Below are 19076 nucleotides of genomic sequence, written 5' to 3' on the forward strand. Positions count from 1 at the left end.
TGGTTAAATTCTCATTGTGGAAAGATCAAAAATAAAGAAGAAACAAAAAAAAAGTGAGTAACCATTAAAAAGGCATTACTTATGCTGAAATGCATTCCAGATAAGCTGTTAAACTTAAAACACTTGAAACTGGGCATAAAAAGATGAAGAAAACTCCAGCAAAGAAAAACAAGTTTGTTAATGTATGCAGTGCAATGCATTATACATTTCAGGTGCATTAGCAAATAGTAATAATTCATGATTTATGAACCCATAAATATAATTCATGAACCCATCAACATGAAAATTTGTTACAAAGATTCCTAAAATATTCTAAGTAAGCCTTGAAATTTTGAAATCTATTAGAGCTCCTTTTCTAAATCTATAGTAATATTTCTGTAGGGGGAAACACTGGGGAGAGAATGCTATGAAATCAGAACTGAACTTAATGCCATCCCAGGAGCCAAAAGAATATATGTTAAAAATTTAGTAGCAATCTGCATTTTTCATGTCAATTAATGAAATTATGCCGATTTTTGTAGTGGAAGAGGGAACAAGAACTGTGAAATCATAGCTGGACCTGAAATTTTTCCAAGAACCAATAGATATGTCAAATATACTTTTATTTCTATGAGTAGAGTTCTGTGGTTGGAGGGGGGGGAACAGGGGAGGCTCTGAATGATCTAATAGGCTTTCCAGGGAATGCCTATAAGATCAATCATAAGACCTATGAAACATATGCTGAAAATATGATATGAATTGAATTTTTTCTGATTAAGTAATGTCTAAACATCCAATAACACATTTCCATTACAAGTTATTTAATGTATGCAGTAAGATTTCAGCATTATTCACTCTTCTTTAAGATAAGCTGCAAGTATATATTGACAATTTTATTTTTGAATTGTCTTTTAAAGACTGATGCATTTTGAAAGTTGTATTTCTGATAGCCTGTGTGTTGGAAATGTCAAGATCACTGTATCTGGCCGATATCAAACCAGTGTATATTTTTTATATTTATAAAATATACATATACATTATAAAATATAAACTCTTGATTTTACAGACTAATAGAGAGGATGGGGTTATCCGCTGTTGCCGAATGTTGCTTAAATCAAAAGTTTTTTTAGATATTTGAATCCCACACAATTGATGATTTAAACAGTTTAAACAATTTAAACAGTTAATAAGTTAATTTAGTTTTACCTTATTAACTTTATTGTTTAACCTTATTAACTTTAAATAGTTAATAAGGTTAAACAATAAAGATCAAGCTTTTATTTACTCTGAATTTTGATGGCTGCTATGACACAAGTTCTCTGACTTCCCCGTCTCATGAGCATACTCAGAATAAACTCTGGTGCAAGTTGGATTTTTTTTTCATCCATTAAATCTCAGGTCTGTTAAATCAAGAGTTTACTCTATTTATATATTATAATATATTTATAATTTATATTTAACAATTAATATAAATTAATCCAACGTTAAAATGCTCATTACAAACATGAAGTTTTGTTATTTGAGTACATTATCTCTGATGAAATAATCCTTCTTTATTATTATTATTATTAGCTACAAGGTGCAAGGAAGCCTGAAGCTTATGCTGCACCAGATTAAAACAAAATGAAAAAAATTCCTGAGTGACCCTGAGAGAGAGAGAGAGAGAGAGAGAGAGAGAGAGAGAGAGAGAGAGAGAGAGAGAGTCAAAAGTAGAAGGAAATCACCAGAAATAGAAGAATGGTGATATCCAGCTCAGGACCCTGGGTGTGCCAAGCCCATACTCACCAGATGTGAGTCCCTGGAGTTTTGGTCACTATAGCCATGATCTTGCTATATTAATGCTAATTATTATGATGTTTAATTGTAATTGTTTTGAAGTCAATTCACAGTTTTTTCAATATCCTAAAGTCAGCAGGTTTTCAGTTTAAATTAAAATACTGTTATGTAATCAGTTTAAACTAAATGTATATTATTGATTGTTATGATTGTGATTATGATTATTAAATTAAATTTTTATTATAATATTAATTTTACATGGGTGCTTGCTATATGTGAAAAGGATGCTCCATCTTAAATAAATTATTTCCAAATAAATTACAATATGGGAGAAGAGTAGAAAGGAATGATATTATTGCTGTGATACTAGTATTATACTTTATAAATGAATAGCAATCTAAAAGTCTGTAAAATTTATAATATCTAATTATCTTGGCAAAATAGCAAAAATCTCATATATGTGTATGGATCTATTATAGTTAAGCCTAAAATCATAGAGGGATTGAAAGACATTGAAGCAATAGAAGGAGAAACAGTGAAGCTTACTGTAAAAGCAGCTGGTACCCCATCCCCAGATGTAAAATGGTACATAATCTTAAACATCTAATTAACTATAAATAAGTATTGAAGAGAATAACATGTTATTAAAAACAAAGTAAACTATAAGAGCAAAAGTATATAAATATATGATGGCTCAATTAAAACATTAAATCTTTTAAAAAATGTTATTTTTGAAAAATTTTAAAATTCACTTTTAGTGTTAGTGTACACTAAAAGTGAATTTATGCTCAATGGAATGCATGTTTAAACAATTTTAATGTTTAAACATGCTTTCCACTGAGCATAATCCTGCATATTCCTTAAAAAAAATTCTTTCAATTTTTGACAGTTATATTGACTTTAGCAAATGAATTGAAATGGCATCCTTCCAAATTTGACATTATGTTGGCTCTTAGCAATAATAAGGAATGTTAAGGTATTTCCACACAAATGCAGTATGGTGGTGGTGGAGCTGTAAAAAAAAGAATGATATATGGTTAACTGTGAAGCAAGTTCATTGCTTCTATCAGCTGCCCTTGTCACTTGTATGCCAAGGTGCTTGTGGTTCAAAATGTCAGCATAATGTTCCAAGTTAATATTGGCATCATGTTTTTTTAAAGCAGAAGACTACAGTGATCTAAGAAAATGGTTAATCTAACTTATTTTTGATAGGGTGGTAGGGGATTGACATTTTTCCTTCTTTCTGCTACATACCGAAAAGCTTAGACTGATTGAAAATAATGGCTACAAGTAATCTTATTCAAAAATCATAGCCCTCTCTGTGATAGTGTAACATGTGCTTAAACAATAATGCCGTTTGCAAGTTCTGCTTTTTCAGTCACTTTGGAATCCACTGAGCATCATGTCATGGTAACTAAGATCATGAATAATGGAACAGACTCTTCCTGTACTGATTTTTAGCACTTGCATACTTGTCAACTCTCCAAAATTAGTAAGAAGTGTTCTGATAATTGGGTGCATCTTCCAGTCTTCTGATAAGTTTGGTCTTCTGATTTTTAGTCAGATTTTTGTTATTTTTCAAATGTGTAGATATGCTATTTTTTTTTTTTTTTTTCAATTATGGACCTAACAAATTTAATGATATACACATAAAAGCTGACAGTAGATGGCTCTGCTCATGTTTAGCATAAATATAATGACCCCCCCCCCTCCACGGAACTAGTATTTGCTCCTTGAATGGGTGGCGCACTATGGCCACAGATGCCGATGTGCCTAATAAATTCCAAAACAAACAAACAAACATGCTCCTTGAATGGGTTTACATATTGACAAGGCTCTCATCATATACTCCCTCCTATCATGTCTGGGCAGAATTGCAAACACTTTCAATTTTAACCCTAACTTGCAACTTTTTTTCAACATTGACCTGTACTTTTTTTAAGTAAATCTGCAGACCTTGTCTTGACTGAATTAATAAATGAATGAAGAAAAAAAGTTTAAAATACAGTTCATTGCATTTCGTGCAACATAATTTACTACTTCAGAAGGCGAGAAGCATTAATTAATAGCCATTTATTTCAGAGAAAAACTTTGGAGTGCCATTTGTAGTGTCAGAACATAGCTTTGATGCATTCTGGCAAAGGTTGGATATCTATTATAAAACCTTACATTTTTCAATTTCTAAAAGTTGGCAGGTATGCAGTTCTGACATTTTTATTTCCAAATTTTGGTGGATTTTGCGCATTAGGTCTAAATGCAGAAAATCACAGAATTCCTTCTTGTTAGTTGCAGTTTTCACCATACACAGCCAAAATGCCATTATAATAATTTCTTGCCCATCAGCAGTTCAGTTGAATCACTGCTGCTGATCAGTTTTGCTCCATATTTGGAATTTCAAATGAAACAAAGCTGGCCTTGTTATGAACAAGCACTTTGTTATATGTGTGTATATTTCTTCAACCCAGCTGAAAACTGTCATACATCAAACATGTTCAAGATTCATTAAGACTTTAAACTCTCAAGCTATAGACAATTACGTTATGCTAGCGTGAACTTTGTAAAGCTAAAAAAGAGAGACTTTGAAATAATACTTGAACTTTAACTGTTCCTAAAAATAGATTCTGCCTTGGAAATCACTGAAACCTTCCTGACAATCTTGAGGAGTGCTGTCATAATACCAGTGCTAATTTTGATAAAGTTGTAAAAGTTTGGGAAACTGTGGGGAGAGATCATCATTTGAAACTCAGAATGATGACTGATGAGTTGGATTTGAATAAGGAGACAGTTCATCAAATTCTCCATGAAGATTTAGGGAAAAGGAAGGTCTATACAAACTTTTTCTGCACAGCTTCACAAATCAGCAGAAGCAGCAAAGAGTGTCATCATGCGAGATTTCATCCAGACTTTTCAAGACAATCCTAATTTCCCTGACTGCATTGTCACTGGAAATGAATATTGAATGTTTCAATACAATCCACAGACAAAGTGTCACAGCATGCAGTGGATTTCAAAACCATCACTAAGGTCCAAAAGGCTTCATATACAGAAGTCTAGGATCAAGACAATGATCATGTTTTTCAACAAACGGTGTGATTCACAAGGAATTTGTACCTGACAGGGAGAGAGTCAGTGCTACTTTCTACTTACAGGTGCTTCAAAGACTATTGAAGCATATTTCTCAGGTGAGTCTGCAATTTTGAGACAAAGGCAGCTGGTTATTGTTGCACAACAATGTCTGTGCCCATTCCACACTTGGTGTGAAGACATTTCTGACAAAACATGGCATTGTACAGATCAACCATCCACCTTACTTTCCTAATCTAGCACCAGCAGACTTTTTCCTCTTTCTCAAGGGGAAAACTATCCTCAAAGGAAAGAGATTTCAGGATGTTGAGGATATAAAGAAAAATACAGCCACTGAATGGAATATCATCTCTTTAGATGCCTTTGTTGACTTTTCAGAATGGTGTAATAAGCACATTCAATCAGTTGGTGATTAATTTGAATAAAAAAATAAAACCATTTTTAAGCTTCTTCACTTTGTGTTCTTTTTATTGCGCCAGTAAAAATTTATTGCCACACCTTGTATAGTACAAATATATAATACTTGACAACTGTAATTAAAGAAAGTTTTCAAAATTACTTTTATTAAGGAATTGCTTTATGATTTAATTAGGAAGAGAAATGGGGAAGATGTCTCTGCTTCAGCCACTATCAAAATAGTTAAGGAAGAAAAAGAAAATTATATCTTAGTAATAGAAAAAATTACAACTGTTTTTTCTGGAACATTCATTTTTGAAGCAACTAACAAAATTGGAAAGGCTTCTACAGAGGGAAAAGTCAATGTAAACAGTAAGTATTATTGAAATACTTACTTAAGCTATATAACATATTCAACTGCATTATAAGTAAAATTAATATGTATAATGCATTACTTCCATTTTATAATTCTTCAAGCATTATAAAACTTTTTATTATATTATTATTTTAATTTTATTCTCTTTCTTTAAGTGTCATTTATAAATTGTTATTTATGAATGCTAGCATAATTTGGTTAAAAAACTTAAGTTTTTGCTATGTCAAGACATTACTGCTTATTAAGAATACTATTATTTTCTTTAACCCTATAGTATTTTCCGATGTCACTTTATATTCCTTTCTCCTCATTATTTTCCTCTCTTTATCCATTTTTTTTATCTTACAATGATACATTACTGTAGTTTCAATCTATTGCATATGTTCAATCTATTGCACCTTTTTGAATACTCATAATAGCAGGGCTGGATAAAAGAAAGTTATATGTATTAATAGCTATTAATAACATGTAATTATTATTAACTACTCTTCCACCAGTTTGGAATTCACTGGCAGAAATCCTGTTCACAACACAAGAATCTTATTTGAGACTAAATTAGACTGAATTAACCAGTCTCAGGAAAATGTGTAGATGTTAAGATTACATGCAGATAACAGCTGCATTACACTGATGTCTTAGCATTACCCTAAACCAAATCCAGGCCCAGCCACATAAATCACAATATATGCAATCCAATTAATTCACTTTTCTGGGGTGCCTCCATAGCCAGGTGGGCAGGAGCAGCAGTGCGTAGCACACGCTTCTTGATTAGACCGGGGTTCGAGCCCATGACCACCAAATACGGAGGATGCGGAAAGGTCAGGGAATGACCACCGCATATCCCTGGAGCAATATGGCCTTAGTTGCTAATGCTCCTAAAAACCAAATAACAACAACAACAATCACTTTTCTGTACTCATCAGAAATATAGAAATACCACAGATAGTAATGGATTGGTTTTTGTGGATTTCTCTCTGTGCAGACTGTTTTACAAATAAATATAGGGGAATACATTTGGTATTACTGTTTCAGATCCTGACATACTGAATTCATCTTTAGCAGGCATTATTGTATATTTTGTGCTGAAGGGTTAGAGCATCACCAGTATGTTATAATCAAAATATATACATAGCCTAAGCACAGGTTGGAAATCATTTTCCACCTCATTGATTCCCTGATTATAATTGGGCCAATCATTGCATTACATACCGTGTATACTTTCTTTTTCTGTCTTGAACTCTATGTTAGTATTGGAAAAATGATTCAAGGAAGCAAGCTCATGCTGCATCAGCCATATATAAAAAAAAAAAAAGATTTACCCATTTTATTTTTGCTCATCCCTTCTAATAATTTGTCCAATCTTTTAAATTCTTCCAATTGTCCTTTAAAATCTTTCTTGGTATGAATATACTTTTGTACATCCAACTTATCTTGTTGTCTGTATCCTTTCCAACAGACAACAATGTCCAAGCCTGTGTGCAATATTCCAGATGTATCCTAAACAATGGCTTTACACAACAGGATAATTACTTTTCAAAATTCCATATATCACTGACAGAATGCTATGAGCTGTTCTAGCAGCCTGTCTGCATTGCTCAGAAAATTTCTTGTTGGACTGTATGTTTACCCATAGGTCTTTTTGTCCTTCACTACCTTACATTTGGTACCACCCAAATATTATGTTATTCTGGATTCTTGATACTCAAATGCTGTTATTCTGGATTTTTGCAATTTTACCTTTATTACTGTTAAACCTCAATCATAATTTTTTTGCTCATCTGCAGAAAAATTATGATTGAGTTCATACAGGTCTTGTTGGAATAGTATACCTTGATTATTGTTATTAACTACTTGCTCATCTCTGTATCATCAGCAAACTTAGACATAAAAATTCATGTCTTTGCCAACATCATCAATAGTTATTAAAAGCAGTAAAGGTGGGCAACACACCAAACCCTGAGGAACCCCACTAATAACATTAATCCATAAAGAACAGCAATCATTAATAACTAATAACTACTCTCTGACTCCTGCCACTCAACTGTTCCTTTATCCATAGCAGTAACATGCTCTCACTGCCATACTACTTCTTGTATGGCAGTTATTCACATGGAATGGTATTAAAAACTTTACTGAAATTGAAATATGATATCCAAATCATTTTTTGCACTCGGTTCCTTCGTAACTACCTCATAATAGCTGTTTAGATTGGTGAGACAAAATCTCCCTTAACTCACCTTTAAAAATTAGGTCAGAGCCATACAGAATGCATGGCTCTGATCTAGTTTTGTATTTCTTTATAGTATTCATTGAACTCATTTCTTTTCTATTTTTTAATGCTTCTTTCAGATATCTTCTCTCTCTCTCTCTCTCTCCATACAGAAATGATATCCATTACTTCTTTCAGATATTTTCTCTGTATGAATTGCTTGAAGCTCTTTTCAGTTGTTTGTTTGTTCAACAGATCAGTATTGAGATCCATAGTGATTCACAATGTTGTAATTAAATTTTGCCACTTCCCCCTCAGTCTGCTAAATAGTCCTGTGTTAGTTATGCTGGGCCTCCGTAGCCGAGTGGTCAGGAGTAGGAATGCAGTAGCACACGCTCTTTGATCTAGACCTGGGTTCAAGCCCCTGACTGCTAAATACGGTTGATCTGCCAACCTGCACTGGACCAGTGTGGCAGATTATGGTCCATTTCCCTCAGCATGAATTGTTGAGGAGGCTTCCATCCTGCAGTGGGTTGATAATGGCTGCAGTTTACCTTTTTTTTTTAGTTATGCTGGCAAACTGACTCATTTCCCCCTCTTAGTGGATTTCAGACCTCAGATTGGGGGGGGGGGTGAGAGAGAGAGAGAGAGAGAGAGAAACTGACTTACTTATTGGACATTATCTTCCTTTATAAAATATAGCGTCTTCCATGACAGTAAAGTAGTGAAACCATTGTACTGTCAAGGAGAGCCTGAATTCTTAAAGGCCTCTTCAATTGGGGCTCTAATTAGCCAATCTTCAGCAGAAGGAGGTTTCTTTTCTGTGAATTATTCTGGGTTTCCAGTCTGCTGAACATGCAAATAGGAGTGGAAACATTGGGACATAACACACTGGTTCAGTATTGACCTGAGATGTACCATAATATCAACAACATTACCATATCCTATAAAATCTAGGATATGGTAATGTCCTATACTGAACTTATAGGACTGTAAATCATTGTGAGATAGGATTTTTCTTTTTTTTTATATATCCGGTTGTCTAAGTCATTTCCTACTCTCCTTCAAGCCTGGCCTTATTCTTAGTAGAAGTATAATGAATGCTTGGCCTCTTTTCCTGTTAATCACCATCAGCTGAAGTTACTAATAACATGACAAATTAGTTTCTGAATATTTTCATTGGGTGGACTGTATGTATTATATCTACATAATTGTATGGTCACTATGTGTGCGTGAATTTGCACCTGCACCATACAATTCTGCTAATCAAGGGAACTTTGTTTAATATGCAATAATTAATAAATAACCTTACAGAAGTAGCGTTGATTCAGTAACCATACCTGGAGTGCATTTTCAAAAAATTGTGATTCTTAATTAAAATATATTGTTATCTACTCACATTTCTCACATTGCTATGAAAGTTGTTCTTTTGCCATTTGATTTAGAATGCATTTGTTTTCATGTGTAATCTTGCATGTCAAACATTACTTTGTTAAACAGTGGTAGGTGTCCCTTAGATGTCCCCCAGCAAATAAATAATAACAATGTTTATAAATAACATTTACCCTAATGGATAAGAACTCTGCCTTGGTTACGTAATATCATGTTCAAGTTCTGTAGACATTGAAAAAATTATTTAGAACTTTTATAAGTGACCTTTTATCTCACACTGAATTTAAAATAATCTTAAACATCAGATTCATTGTTTTGCTGTCTGTTAATGTGAAACAATAATGTTTATTTTTAACTTCTTATAGCTAAACCTAGTTTTGAAAAAGGCCTCAGTGATATCGAAACATGGGCTGAAGAGGAAACTATATTTGAAGTGAAAGTTAATGGTATCCCCGAACCTGAAGTCTTTTGGTATGTGTTTCAGCAAAGTATTAAATATATGATATGATATGATATGCCTAACACACATACAAACCATATTACTAAATGTCTCATCATATACAGCATCATTGACAAAATGGGAATGCTACATCTAACATAACGTTTCACTATCAATATTTCATACAATATGAAAAGTCACATTCTTAATAAATGTTCCTGCTCAGAAGTTAGCTACATTCAGTTGGAAGCAAGATACCATAAAATAAATAAATAAATAAATTTTCTGTTTATACTACGGGATGACCAAACGGTCAGAGGGGTTCACAAGAAACAGCACCGTATTCAGTAGTCACGGGCTTTAACCCCAGTCACTCAAGGCATGTGTACTTATACACCCGCGCGCCTGACCACTAGGCTACGGGACAGACTTGCAACATGTGATAGTTATTGGTTTCCTGATAAGGATATCTGTATTCATTCAGTTTCTTTAGTCATTGCTGCTTTAACTATCAAGAATTCTTATGAAATGGAAGAAATAACAAGTCATTGATTACAATATGGAATGTGAAATGTCAGTTACATTATGCATGTAATATGAAACATGAAATTTGTCACAATAAGTAAGCATCATGATGTAGGAATGGTATATATGGTTCTTTGGTTGTCTTCACATTTTAGACAATATTGCATTATCATTGTCTGTATATTTCTGAACAACTGGCTTCCTGTATGATATATACAGTATCAACAAAAAATCTACTGAAGATGTACTTAAGGCCTGCAAGAATTTGGAAAAATCATTGATGCACAATGGAAACAAAGATATTGATTCCGAAGATCTGTGTTGTGAACTTATAGCAATAGCTCAAAGACTTCCAAAGTCTATGCCATCACAAGGAGTACTTCTCTTCATACTACAACAAAAACTCCTAGATAATGTGCCTAATATTTTTGTTGCTCTAAGGATCCTTCTCACACTTTCAGTGGCAAGTGGTGAAAGTAGTTTCTCAAAGTTCAGACTTATAAAAACTTACACATGCTCAACAATGTTGCAAAAGAGACTAGTTGGCTTGGTATCTATATCAATTGAACATGCCCAAGCTTCAGCACTTGACCTGAAGGAATTGGTGACAAAATTTGTAAAGGAAAAGGCAGAAAAAGTGAGATTTTGATGTTCCTGAAATTGAAACTTTTAAGAGACTTAAATTTTAACATCACAATGTTTCAAGTTTTGTGCTTTTCATTTTTTCTATAAGACATATGTTTTTGAAAATTGAACTTGGCAATTTTTTTAGGAGAGTGCAAGCCTTGCCTAGGATTCAAAATAGCCTGGCATCAGCACTGATTATATATTTCAAAAAATAAAAGACATTTTTTATCACAGGAGCTACATTGAAATCATCAGGTCCCTAATTAATTTTCATTAGATGTATTTTTCCAATATATTTATCCATAAATGCAAAAACTATTTATGGATCCTTCTTTTTAACATTCAATTTCCAGCTAAGCATAGAGGTGAGGGTGCATTAAATGAAAACAAAGTTTCGATTCTCTAAATTTAAATTACGTACTTCCATGGATGTAAATTTAATGGTTGGCACTAATGCTTCTCCTAGACATGGAGCTCATTGACTTTGTTGTGCATGTGAGGAGTGACAATATGGTGTTTACAGGAATAGGTGAATCCAAGCTAGTACAGTGCAGTGTTATTTAGTTTCTTATAGCAGAGGGCATCTCTCCAGCAGAAATTAACTGGTATGCTGATGTGTCATGCTCACAAATGTATGAGTGAGCAGATCATTACTGTGAAGGAAGAAAAACAGGAGGATGTATTTTGCCCAGGACAAGTTCATCAGAAAAGAAAATGCCCAGATGACACTGTCACCCAAGACAGTGTCATCAGAGCAGAACATTGTACTATGACTGATGACGTTTGCCAGGTCACTGGAGATATCAGTTGTTGATCTACCTACATCATCATGTATAACAGATTGTAGTACATTAAGATATTTGGATTCCCAAATATCTTAATGAAGACCAGAAATATTTACAAATGAGATTGTGTTTGCAGCATTTAATGCAATATGCAGAGGATGGAAAATGACTTCTTGGATTACATAGTGACTGTCATTGAGACATGCTGGCACTTTGAACACCAAAAAATGAGCAACACAGCATGTGGTGAAAACATCAGTCATCACTCCAGTCAAAACATTCAAGACTTCAAAATTTCTAGGATAATTATGCTCATGCTCTTCTTTGACTTATAGGGACTGCTTCTGTGTTATTCCATATGTAAAGGTGAAACAGTCAGCTCACAAAATTATGCATGAATCCTTAGAGTTGATCTGTGAAGTGCCCATCATAAACAATGCACTATAACCTCACTGGCTGATGCATCATAAAAACTAAAACAAACAGGTGACCAAAAACAAAGGATGCTGGCATTTGACTTACATTATTTTGTTATGTTACTATGTGCAACCACACACAACTCAGCATGTTAACACAACCATCTAGCAGCTAAACTTAAACTTGGGAAGTGATTGAGCATCTTACAGCCTGGACTTTGTCATCTTGCAATTTTCATATTTTGGTAGACAGAAAAATGACTTGGCAAGATATCATTTCCATATAGGTAATAATTATTATTATCAATGGTATTACTGATAAATATAATATATGCAAGGAAGCAAGTGCATACAGCATCAGCAAAAAAAAAAAAAAAAAAACCACTTCATTTGTTCTTTCCCTCTAATATATCTCATTCTTCCTTAAATTTATTGAAACTGTCCATTTCACCAACACCAGATGGTAGGTTATTTCAGCAGCCAATTACTCTGTGGCTGCTCTCATGTGGATATAAGTACCATCCTCCCCACACTAAGTACAAAAGGCCCAGGTTTGAATCCTGTCAATGATGGGAGGAATTTATATAGAGATTGTTTTAAAAAAAAACCTATATAGATTGTTTAAAAAAAAACTTATATAGATTGTTTTAAAAAAAACTTATTAAAAAAAACCACACAGTCAAGGGTTGCGTGGTTTTTTCTCTTGGAAACTTGGGTTTTTCATCCAGAAAACAGGCAAATATATCACAGAACACACATAATTTACAGACATAATGTATATGGTGCCATATGGTCTAAGCCAATGATATGTCTTAAAACTCAATTTACAACAACAACTCTCTCTAGCTGAAAGCAAATTTTCCACATCTATCTTGCAGCCATTCTTTTTCAATTTAAATTTATGCCCTCTTGTATACTTTGTCTAAGAAAGAGTTAGAATACCATCATCATTAAGTTTACTCAATCCATTTAAAGCCTTAAACACTTCAGTCAAATGTCCTTGCACCTGCCTAGTTTCCAAGTAGTGCAATTTGCAGAACCAAAGTCTTCTGTAGTCCTTTGTGTTCTTGTAATCGTGGTTGCTTTTCACTGCACCTGTTTCAAGTGGGCCACATCTTTCTTAAAATGAGTCAACCAGACCAATACACAGATGTGGCCTAACTACTGCCTTATACAATGGGATAATCACCTCTTGCTTGCAAAGTTCCTGTATATCAATGAGAGAAGCACAGATGAGCTGGTCTAGCAGCCTGTTTGCACTGTCATAAAACTTTATGTCAGACAGCACAATTATCCCTAGGTCTCTTTTGTTCTCCACTTTGAGTGTGGTACCACCTAATTGTTATTCTGGGATTACTGCTGCCCATATGTAGTACCTTGCATTTAACAATATTAAACCTTAATTGCCAATTCTCAGCCCATTTGCCTAATTTATCTAGGTCTTGCTGCAGTTGTTTGCCTTGATTCCTGTCATTAACCACCCTGCCAATCCTTGCATCATCCGCAAATGTAGACAAGCTTAATATGCCTTCATCAATATTGTTAGTAAATATTGTAAACAGTGAGGAGCCTGGCACCAAACCCTGAGCAACCCCACTAATAACATTAGTCCAATAAGAGCAGTGCCCATTTATTAACCCCAGGGGCTCACATCTGGTGAGTATGGGCTGGGCACACCCAGGGTACTGAGCTGGATATCATCATTCTTCTCTTACTTGGTGATTCCCTTCTACTTCTGACTCTTGTTCTCTCTCTCTCTCTCTGGGTAGCTCAGAAATATATATATATATATAACTGCTCTCTGTCTTCTATTGTTAAACCATCCCTTTATCCACAGCAGTAACTTTCCCTTAATGCCCCACTGCTCCAATTTGTACACAGTCTTTTGTGTGGAACAGTGTCAAAAGCTTTACTAAAATCCAATTATATGACATCAAAATTTTTTTTCATCCAGTTCCTTTGTTTCTGCATCATAGTAGCCTAATCAAATTGGTCAGACAGGATCTCCCTTAAATAAACCCATGCTGTGATTTCCATATAATTCCATTCCTGTTAAGATGGTTTTGCAATACTTCTTTTAATCACTGATTCCATTATTTTCCCTGGAAGAAATCAAGCTTACAGGTTTATAATTGCTCACGTTGCCTTTGATACCTCCTTTTTGAATAGGAGATACATTTCACATTTACAGTCTTTAGGAACCTGCCCTGAATCAAGGATGCTCTCATAATTAGGCCAAACACCTGCTTACCTCTTTTTTTTGCTTCTTTTAATACAAATGAATAGCCCAAGTGCCTTATTTACTTTTAGCTTCAGCAGTTTCTCTTCCCCTTATTTCTCAGTTATAAAAAAGTCATTTAGCTCCTAGTTATAATTTAGTGCACTTCTGGTGTCCCTAAAATCTTCATATATGAATGTAGATGCAAAATATTCTTTTAGTTTGTCAGCAACTCAAACAGAATCATCAATAGTTATGCCATTCATATCTAGTGGGCCAGTATGATTCATCTCTTTCCTTCTAGTGTTAACATAAGCAAAATAAATCTTTGCTACTTTTTTTTTTTTTAACATTCTTATAATCTGCCATAGCTTGCCTTAGTGACCTAATTTCAGACTAGTTTGTACTTGCTGTAGGATTCCATGCAAGATGCTAATTAATAATCGTCTCACACATTTTTCTTTTCTGCCACTAGTCTCATGAATTCATCTAACATCCATTTAAATCTAAACTTCGATCTCTGTCTCTCCTTATTGTAATAAAAAGCTTAATAGCTTCTGTGATTACTTTCTGTAATGCCTCCCATTTAAAATTAACAGTTGGTAACATCATCAGTTTGCCCCGCTGAAAGGAATTTAAAAACTGTCTAAGACACTGTAGTTGCCTGTATGAAAGCAAAATCCCTTTCCCTAGATGGTAGTTATATCTTTAATTATGTCCCACATCAGTATATTATGATCACTGCCACCTAGCAGTTCCTCTATCTGGATGTTCTTAATGCATGGTGTGTCACTGCTAATAATCAAATCAAGAGTATTGCTTTCTCTTTGTTGCCTCTCAAACACACATTTTGTAGAAAATGGGATGAGGGAAGCTATCAAATAATGGTTCCAACAGCAATCAAACAACTTCTGTGTGCTGCAGGGTGTGAAAAATCTGGTATGCAGATGGGATAAGTGCCTAAACAGTGGTGGAGAATTTTATTTTTAAATAAAGTACCAGTTATTGTCAAAAAAAACTTATTCACATTTGACTGATACATAGAAAAGAACATGCACAGAAAATAAGTTTATAATGTTTCATTTCATCTATTAACATTTAAATGTTAATAGATGCATTAGAGATAAAATTAGGAAGTATTCTTAATAAAGAGAAATATCTTAGAAAAGATTAAACTGTCTGTTAACTGAAGATATAACTTTAAAACATAATTTTTTTATAAGAATGAATCCTTGATTTCTTTGTTTCTTTTTTTTAAATGTTCGTTTTCCAGCCCAATGTCAATAAACTGTATCTATTTAGTATTAGTATTACCCATATAGGGCAAGGAAGCTACTGGCTTTTGCTGCACTGGCAAAAAAAAAAAAAAAAGAGTAAAAAATTTATGAGAAAAATAGACAAATTACATGCTTCCTTTTGACCTTTGAAGTTCTTTAAATTGTTAGCCTCAGTTACCTGCAGATGCAATTATTCCAGTAATCAACAACTCTCTGGCTACAAGAAAACTTTCTAATCTAGTCTAAACCTTTTCCCCTGTAAGTTGAATTTATGGCCCCTATTCATTTTACAAGCCAGAATTGTTCTTTCCTTGTAAATGCAGAATAATTTATTTAATTAATACATATATATTTTTTCTTTGTGTATAAATTTTTTTGAAAATGATTAGATCTTACTGTACTTTAGGTATAAAGGTGATTCAGTAATAAAAGAATCTGACAGGTTCAAAATATTATCAGATGAAAACACACATAAACTAATCATCAAGAAGACACAAGTGAAAGATAGTGGAACTTATACTTGCAGAGCAAAAAATAAAGCTGGAGAAACTAAACAAGAAGCTTTACTTACAGTTAAAAGTAAGCATTGCAATTTTACATTAAATGTACTGATGTAGCATACGCATTTTTAAAGAAACGTTTTTAAAAAAATACTTTATATAATTACAAAAAGCAATTGGAAAGGACTATTAAATTTTAATTTAGAAATGTAGAAATGATGATTGTTATGGGTAACCACAATATTATATATGTATATATATATAATATTATGGTTACCCATAATATTATACATATACACTGAGTGATCACTGAATTATGACCACCCCTATGAAAACTGAATGCAACCCATTGACCATGTGAGGTACGAGAGTGTGGAGTTAGTCGACCTACGTAGCATAGATAAGGTGTCAGTGGTTCAGTAGGTAGTAAAATTCCGAGTGTGATGGGTAAAAGGAAGGATTTATTGGACTTTAATAAAGGACAGATTGTGGGTGCTCAAGGAGCTGGTGCCTCGATTTCCCAAACTGCTGAACTGGTGGGGTGTTCGAGAGCCACTGTAGTTAAAGTGTACTAGGACTGGTGTCAAAATGGTCAAACAATGACCCGACAGCAAAACTGCAAAAGTCAGTGAAAGGTTGATGTTAGAGGTGAGCGCCGGGTCCAACAACTCGTACAGGCGAACAGGTGCAGCACTGTTGAAGAGTTGACTACCCAATACAACATGGGCCAACCCAGAACAATACCTGGCATGACCCTGCATTGCACGCTCGCACGTATGGGCTATACCAGTAGATGACCCCTACAGCATCCTCTCCTAACCAAGGTTCATTGGCATAAAAGACTAGCCTGGTAGGTGCATTATAGCCATAGTAGGTTATGCGTCATTAAACTCCCATAACAACAACAACAACAACAACAACAACAACAACTAGCCTGGTGCAAAGAGCATGCAAGTTGGACGTTAGAAGATTGTAAGAAGGTGTGCTGGTCAGATAAGTCACATTATTTACCCCACACCGTGGATGGTCGTGTACGGATTTGGCGTCAACAACATGAGGCTTTTAGCAATTAGCATTAGCATTAGTAGAGGCATATGATGCAAGAAAGCAAGCTTATGGAGCATCAGCCAAAAAAAACACTTCCACTTCACCCCTCTGTTTGTTCGAAATACCTGTCCAGCTGAGCCTTAAATTTATTTAGGCTATCAACTTCCACAACAAGAGATGGAAGTCTGTTCCACCAACCAACTACCCGCTGGCTAAAGGCAAATTTCTGCACATCTATCCTACATCTGTCTTTCCTCAATCTGAATTTATGCCCTCTCAGGTGATTATTCTGAGCAAGAGGAAGAATCCCATCGGCATTGGGCATGCTCAAACCATTCAAGGCTTTATACACCTCTATCAGATCACCTCGCTGGTGCCTAGTCTCCAGACACTGTAATTTGCAAAACTTAAACCTTTCTAAATCATGCATGGTATCAAAAGAGTAGGCCGGTGGAGGCAATTGTTTGGTGTGGGGCATGTTTCACTGGCAGGAACTTGGACCCCTGGTGCGTGTGGAACAACGTATCAGTGGTCTCCGCTATCACAACTGCTTGCTGACTGTGTACACCTCGCTATGTTACACTTTTTCCCAAATGACGATGGTGTCTTCCAAGATGACAATGAGCCAAGCCATTGGGCACTTGTGCAGGAATGGTTTGAGGAACACAGTTCTGACTTCCAGCATATTGATTGGCTTCCGAACTTCCCCCGATATCAATTCCATAGAGCACTTGTGGGACACTATGGAAAGGCATATCAGGCATCTGGATACACAAATCACCTCCATACCTGCATGCATTGCTGACCACATTACACACAGCTTGGTTGTCCATACCTTCCAAACACTTCTGACATCTTGTTAATCAATGCCACATCGGATAGCTGCTGTACTGAGGGCAAAAGGAGAACCTACAAAGTATTAGGTAGTGGCCATAATTCAGTGATCACTCAGTGTATATATATATATAATATTATTAAGCCTCCTAGAAGACCAAACCAATAGGTTTGGTCCAGTGGACTATCTAGCAGCTGACCTATGAGCACCGTTTTAGAGCTGTATCCTTGAAATGTAAGGAAGATTGGATCTCGCTATGATGTCCATCATAACCTCAAAGGTATCAATCTTACTGCATGATGGAAGAGATTGGGGGTTGTCAGAGCTTCCTCTGGAGACTAAACATGGGTTTCACAACTTCGAGCCTCTAATAAGCAAAGTGGTGGCATTGCACCAGTTGATAAGAGTCATCTACCACCTAGTATTGCCTGGTAACACAGAGGGGAGGCATTCCTCTGTGTGGTGTGGACACCACACTTCAACCCCTGCTTATGTTGATTCATATTTGGGTGGTCACCTTCTCTATACTAGGTGCTGTATTTCAGGACTCGCACATGGAGGTTTTACTGAAGGTTACTAACAGTTCCACTATCATGAAGATGCAAGCAGTGGATTTGGCTGTCACAGATCAACCGGACTTTGTCGAAATTAGGTCCACTCAACTTGACTGTCACCTGAATATCAGTTCCATCAGCATTTCAAACTCCTAGGTAGCAAGCCCAGCATGATATACCTGAAAGAATGTCTGTGACAGCCTCAAAGACCATCAAGGTATGGATGGGTGAAGTGTATAGTTTTTTGCGTTGTGGAGGTTAATACAGGATTGATTAAGAGCAGATTTCAGTTATTATTGAAATTAGTATGTTATAAAAAAATTAATAATTAATTTACTTGCTAATATTTTCAAAAAATTTATGTAACACATGCTGTAATAAAGGGTTATATTATTCATAATTCCAAATTATAGCTATGGACGAAACCCATCCACCTACATTTATTCAAAATCTCAAAGACCAGACAATTGTCATTGGTGATGCAACTAGGCTTGAAGTAAAAGTGATTGGAAAACCTAAACCAGTGATTTCTTGGTAAGCATCTTTATATTCCTTTATTGAGATGAATTCGTACTGCTAAATTTCTCTTGCTCTTTATAATATGTACATTTTTTACAGTTTTTTATTTTTTTTATTTTTTA

The 19076-nt window shown here is 34.8% G+C and overlaps 1 protein-coding gene across 1 annotated transcript in view; it reads left to right on the forward strand.

Moving 5' to 3' along the window:
- LOC150075838 (protein Obscurin-like) overlaps positions 1 to 19076 on the forward strand; it is a 598361-nt gene that overhangs the window by 363595 nt on the left and 215690 nt on the right. The window contains exons 48-52 of the mRNA XM_090387723.1: positions 2235 to 2340; positions 5432 to 5607; positions 9578 to 9683; positions 15906 to 16078; positions 18849 to 18969. Of these exons, the coding sequence (XP_090243849.1) occupies positions 2235 to 2340; positions 5432 to 5607; positions 9578 to 9683; positions 15906 to 16078; positions 18849 to 18969 (682 nt within the window). The remainder of the gene's footprint in view (positions 1 to 2234; positions 2341 to 5431; positions 5608 to 9577; positions 9684 to 15905; positions 16079 to 18848; positions 18970 to 19076) is intronic.

The sequence above is a fragment of the Mastigoproctus giganteus genome, chromosome 13 (genome assembly GCF_048544385.1).
Source record: "Mastigoproctus giganteus isolate SK-2022 chromosome 13, ASM4854438v1, whole genome shotgun sequence".
NCBI classification, from domain to species: Eukaryota; Metazoa; Arthropoda; class Arachnida; order Uropygi; family Thelyphonidae; genus Mastigoproctus; species Mastigoproctus giganteus.